Source organism: Xiphophorus maculatus, chromosome 11, assembly GCF_002775205.1.
Source record: "Xiphophorus maculatus strain JP 163 A chromosome 11, X_maculatus-5.0-male, whole genome shotgun sequence".
Taxonomy (NCBI): domain Eukaryota; kingdom Metazoa; phylum Chordata; class Actinopteri; order Cyprinodontiformes; family Poeciliidae; genus Xiphophorus; species Xiphophorus maculatus.
The window spans coordinates 29,420,019-29,426,018 of record NC_036453.1 but is presented as its reverse complement, the minus strand read 5'-3'; the positions used below and the strand labels follow the sequence as shown (position 1 = coordinate 29,426,018).

Genomic DNA, 6,000 nt, shown 5'->3' with positions numbered 1-6,000 from the left:
GCTTAAAAAATAACAAAATTGTCAAGATTTTGTAACAATGATGTTTGGGAAAATATCTTATTTTGTTTAAAAGCCTGTTTATTTTTTTTTTTAAAGGTGCCATGTTGTTGGGTAAAATGTATTACTAGTATTATCAAATATTCGTTGTATTATGTAGCCTTGTAGTTACATTTAGATAATGTTTACTTATATGCTTTTTCTCTTTTACTCTTAGTGTAAGTAATGTTTCTGTGTGTTAAATAACTCTGATTTCTTCCTAAGGCCTCCTTGGGAGAGAGAGGTGACAGATAGGACTCCCTGGGAGATGGAGGTGTTAGTTGCTCCCAGCAGAGTTTTACAGTCCTGCAATAAACTCTGCTCTGCTCTTCTTTGTGCTACAAAGCCGTTGCTTTGAAGCTATACAACGTGTCCTATTCGACGCCGTGCCTGGAGCAAGAAGGATCTAGAGTGTAGATACCTGACATGTTTAGAAGGAAAATGCACGCATTTCTGCTTAATTGTGGCATCTCTTTTGAAGAAACAGACTTTTGCACACTAAGATTTCTTTACAAACAACATTGTTATAACAACAGCCAAAACCAAAACAAAAAAAACAGACAAAACATAATTTTTCTTATGTTTTGTGCTAAGTTTATGTTGATGATCTTCATTCGACTTCTATTTTGGAGTTGGGCTGATCAATAACTTGACCCCAAAAAGAAATCAGAAAGTAACAATAGGTCAGAAACAGATCAAACTGAGCTGTGCTTGGTTTCCTGTTGCCAAATTGTGGCAGAGAGTCTGTATTTTCATATAAATAATTGTACAAAAACATTTTCCAACATTTTCCACAACTGTCACAAGAGTCTCTAAAAATGTAAGAGATACATACAAATATACATACATGCAAATACACAAAACAATAACCTCTCAATGTAGAATAATAGACCTGAAATCATATATTCATATAAAAATATAAAAATAAAATCAAAACAAGTGTTATTTGACGTGGAGGGAATCTCCATTTCTGTCCACTATGTGATGCCTTTGCAGGTCCATCACTGTGTCTCTGCTCATGTCCAGAAGCCATTTTAAAAAGCACCCACAACACAAGTTTAATACTGTAGTGTAAAAAAGTTCATTGACACAAAGAGAGGGTCCTTAGCTCTCTGGCCAGCCAGTGAGGTAAACATGAAAAACAGCACATCTATCTATCTACACACTAAGAGATCTCTGACTTTAGGGGCTGGTCAGTGGAAACACTGACCTCCAGACCCTGTTCAGTTCATGGAGATCTATGTCACTTTAAAAAATAAAAGAGTTTGGCTGGTTTTGTCAAACCAGACATGTTTTCACTTTTGTGTATTCCTACAACATTGACAAGTGTCTGAATAACAAACCCAAGTATTAAACTAGGTAAATGTGCAGTGTTTGTCCAAGAGATGTTTGAAACCAAAATTGATCAGCGCATTTGTGAAACGTTTTTTCTTTTGATGAAATCAGTTATACCAGAAAAGTATATGTTCTTCAAAAGAACATTTAGAGGGATTGCATGCTTTGTTCATGACATCAGTCTTAAATCCCTCTGTAAATAGTGGCAATCATATTCTCATCTCATGATCAGGACTTTGCTCAAGTGAAGGTTCTCTGGTGCTAATCATTGATGCAGAAGGCCCTTGGTTAACTCCAAATGGAGAAACAGCTGGAGACCGAGCAGCCAAAGGTGACAGGGAAGGAGAGAAGCTTGGCGACATTGCTGCTGAGGAAATTGATCCTTCATGACTAATAGGAGACCTACGAAGAGAGGACAAGTGGGGGAATGTCCGTCCAATTACAGGGACTTTAGGGGGCACTGTCATAGCCCCTGGGTGAGCCACTGATGTGATGAGAGGAGGAGGGTCGATTCTAGGTTTGGGATCCATTTTGGGCTTGGGTTGAAAGGGTTGGCGAGGGTTCTGATTTTGCTGAGTGGTTTCATCTTTTAGCCTGGCAATCTCAGTGAAGACATTGGCGAGAGGTTGGAACTGAGGACACCAGTTGAGCAGGTAATCCCAGTTATAGCTTCCACGAAGCTCCTCATCACTCGCAACAATAGCAGTGAGTGAACCATCAACTGATGGTTTACCATCCTCAGGGAAGGCATAATCCTTGGGGAGGGAAATATTTAAACCACGACCTACTCCTAGGTAACCACCTCCTTCATCCCTGTAGACTGGGAGCTGGCCAGAAAGCAAGGTCCCACTCAGACTGCCACCCAGTTTCTTTCCTTTGAACCACGTGCTTCCCTCCAAAGCTGCTGGTTCACAGGATATGTCCGAAAGTTGGTCAGCATCCTGCTGAATTCCAGAATCTGGTCCTCTGGCTGAGATGTGTTCCTGCATGGACGAGGTAATAGAGGCAACGCGAGGGTACTCATTAATCATTCGGATTTCATCATCCTCTGCTGCCTCAGCTGATCCTCTACCACTGGAATGAGAGGGGTCCAAAGAGCCTCCTCTAGGGTAGGGACCACCACCAGCTCCTCCCTGATCAGCAACATAACCTGGCAAAGTCTGGTGGTAAATATTGTCTCCTCCAGGTCCCGAGGTGCATTCATCCAATTTCTTTAAGGCAGTTCCTGATGCAAGAGTCCTGTCTTCTGTATCTTGACCTTTTTTCCTTCTGTGTGACTTGACAAGGAAAACTACCACAGCCAAAACTACAAGTAATATAATGACTCCCAGAGATACAGCAATGATAACAATAAGCAGTATGTTTACATCAGCAGCCAAGCCAAAGTTGGTATTAGTGACGTCAATGGAGATCTGGGTGGATGTAGAACGAGAGGCATCAAGTGGACTGTGAGCTTTTACATCCAGGGTCATAACTCTGGTTTCCCGTTTAGCCCGGCCTGACCCACCGCTGCTGCTGCTGGAACTATCTAACTTAAGAAAAATCACACCAGTAGTTTTGTTTACATCAAAATATGGTGAGTTGGAAGTTATAGAGTAGAGAACAACACCATCCACTCCTTCATCCTCATCCTGTGCTTGAACCTGGCCAATGCTCTGGCCTTTCTTGGCTCCCTCTGGCACTTCGAAGGACAATTCACTGGAAGTGAACAGTGGGTCATACTCATCTTCACCTGTGACAAACACCTGTACGGTTACAGTTGCCGAATGGTTGCCTGAATCCACAGCCAAGGCTTCAAAATTGAAGGAGTTGATCTTTTCATAGTCAAATGTAAATTTACTTCGAATCTCTCCTGAATTCTGGTCCACAACAAAGTTGTCCTTTCCTTTTCCAGACCTCTCCACCATGTAGTACTTCAGTTGGCCAAAAACCCCTGTGTCATGGTCTATGGCATGGAGAACAGTCACAGCTGAGTTTGCTGGCTGGTTTTCCTGAATACTGGCTGTTAGGACATCCACAGGAAAAAATGGATGGTTGTCGTTTACATCCTTTACTTCAACAATGACTGGAGCTAGTGCAAAATGGCCATTGCCATCTGTGGCTTGGATAATGATAATGTGCATAGATTGGTGTTCCCGGTCAAGTGTTTGCTCAAGCTTAATGGCTCCAGTCCACTGGTCAATGGAAAATAGGTTCACCTCATCTCCAGAGCTGATGGTATATTGGACTTCGGCATTGGGAGTTGAGTCTGGGTCTGCAAATTGAAACAGAAGAAGCAGATTAAAAAGAAGGAACAGTAACTAAATTAGGTAAGCATATAAAACATTTTCCCACCTGTTGCAGTCAGTCGTATAATCTCAGTCCCAGAGGCCGCTCCCTCGCTGAGTGACACAGTATATTCTGCTCTAGTGAACACTGGAGGGTTGTCATTAACATCAGTGATGGTTATCATTGCAGCAACATTAGAACTCCTTTGGGGGACACCTCGGTCTGACACCACCACAGTGAGGTTATAAAGTGGTTTGATTTCAAAGTCAAGCCTCTCAGCCAATAGAAGAGTTCCGACTGTCTGAAAGCCCCGTCCTTCCAGGAAACGTACGCTGCTCTCAATCTGAAATGCATTTCCTTCATTTCCGCTGGCAATGGCAAAGTCAAAGCCACAGTTTTCTCGTGACAGGTCACTGTCAAAGGCCTCAAAGGTCAAAACTGTTGACCCTGGGATGGCGTCTTCAGAAACTGTAGCCCTGCATACAGAAAAATGTCACATACAAGAATTAATGCTGAGACTAGGCCACCATGCTCCAAGGTTTACTAATACAACAGAATCATTTAGAATATTGCCACAAAGTTAATTTATTCCAGTAATTCAGGTAAAAAGAAAAACTGACATATATAACAAGGATAACCACAGCCTTGAGTGGATTGTGAGACAAATATCATTCATGAGTGTGCTTGAGATCAACCATGGCCTTATCTGCCATTTACCATAGTATTACTGCATTTGTCTGAGCAGAAAATCTCATAAACATAAATAAAATATTAAAATAAAAATATTCTAGGTATTGTTAGGAGCAAGATAAAAGACAACAGACCCAAACCATGCAGAAGAGCTAAAAGTTGCTTTTAGGACAAGTTGGTCTTCTTGAACACCCTTGCAATGCCACAGACTGGTTGTCTTCATGCAATGCAGCATTCATGTATTAATTAATGCAAAATCAAACCCAACCAAGTACTGACTGCATTTACTTTACAATATGTGAATATATTTTTCAATAACAAACTTTTTTCTTTTAAATATTTTATTAGTCTTATGTAATATACTTTTCTGAGAATATGAATTTGGATTTTTCCTAACTAAGCAAAAATAAAAAAATAAAACAATTCTATAAATGAGTACTTAGATATATTTTTCTGTTTTTATGGAAACTATATAATATGAAATAGCTATAATAGCTTTCTCTATGTGCTGCTGAAATAAATTAACTTTGCAATGATGTTCTGATTTATTCAGATGCACCTGTAAACAAATGTTGACTAACCTGTACTCTGACTGGTGAAACACAGGAGAATTGTCATTGACATCAGATATTTGAACTTGGACTGTAGTAAGAGTGAAGAGTGGAGGTGAGCCTCCATCTCGAGCTTCAATGACAATGTTTACTGCTGGGCGTTCAGGGTCAAACTCAGCTCGGTGGTTGATAAACAAGGTTCCTGGACAGAAAAGGCAATCTAGTCACTGCAAAAAAATGCAGTGAGGATCAAGTAATATAGAAAACTGCCAAACATAGATAATCTTACCATTGCTGGGGTTAATATAATAACCCTCCTGAGTGGACGACATCACTCTGTAGGTGATCTTTCCATTATCTCCAGAGTCCTTGTCAGTAGCTGTTACTGTGATAACTGCACTTCCAGGTGGTGTGTGCTCAGGCAGGGTAATCTGGAGGTTTAAGAATTGATTAATTAATTAACTAACAGTAAACAAATAATTGGAAAATGTACTGAATTTATGTAGCATCTTTCCAGTCATACTGACTACTCAAATTCAAACTTAAATTGTATTTATCAATTGACAGCCCTAGCTTTTTGTTGCATACAAATATCTAAAAAAATGACTTTTCAAACAACAACTCAACAAAACATGCCAGTTTTCCCTTTACTAACAGAAAAAAATGTGAACATGTTAAAATGTTTTTTTGGGATAATTTGATTTGTTGTCTTTTTGTGAAGAAGTGTGAATGGAACAGTTACACCACAGGGCAAAAAAGGGAAACCAGTTACATAAATACTGTTATAAATCCTCTAAATCCAAGTCAAAAGGGCAACAGGCAGTAGCCCCACAGATGAGGAAAAGTGCATATCATAGCACAGTCCCTGTTTTTCCTCAGAGTGTGCTAATGTTGAGGTAATTTCCTGACACAGTTTATATAGGCTCATCTCTACAACTTTTCACCAGTTAAAATTAGGCAGTTAACTTTTATCGCCCACAGTGTGTGCACACAGGCAATGTGCCTGCATGTTTTTACAACAGTTTTAAAGCTGTGTGCTGCAGCGACAATTTCTGGTGTAAAATTTATTATGGTGTCAAGTCTTTAGAGGTGTAAAGAGGTCAAAAATGTAAAAGAAAAA

The 6,000-nt window shown here is 40.0% G+C and overlaps 1 protein-coding gene across 2 annotated transcripts in view; it reads right to left on the bottom strand.

Annotated features, from left to right (window-relative positions):
* Positions 1–747: 747 nt before the first annotated feature.
* Positions 748–6,000, bottom strand: part of LOC102230862 (protocadherin-16-like) — an 88,440-nt gene continuing 83,187 nt past the window's right edge. For both annotated transcript variants that reach the window (XM_023342050.1, XM_023342051.1), the window contains 4 exons: positions 5,170–5,311; positions 4,911–5,082; positions 3,706–4,115; positions 748–3,625 (listed from right to left, as the gene is read on the bottom strand). In XM_023342050.1, the coding sequence (XP_023197818.1) occupies positions 1,581–3,625; positions 3,706–4,115; positions 4,911–5,082; positions 5,170–5,311 (2,769 nt within the window). In that variant the 3' untranslated portion in view covers positions 748–1,580. The remainder of the gene's footprint in view (positions 3,626–3,705; positions 4,116–4,910; positions 5,083–5,169; positions 5,312–6,000) is intronic.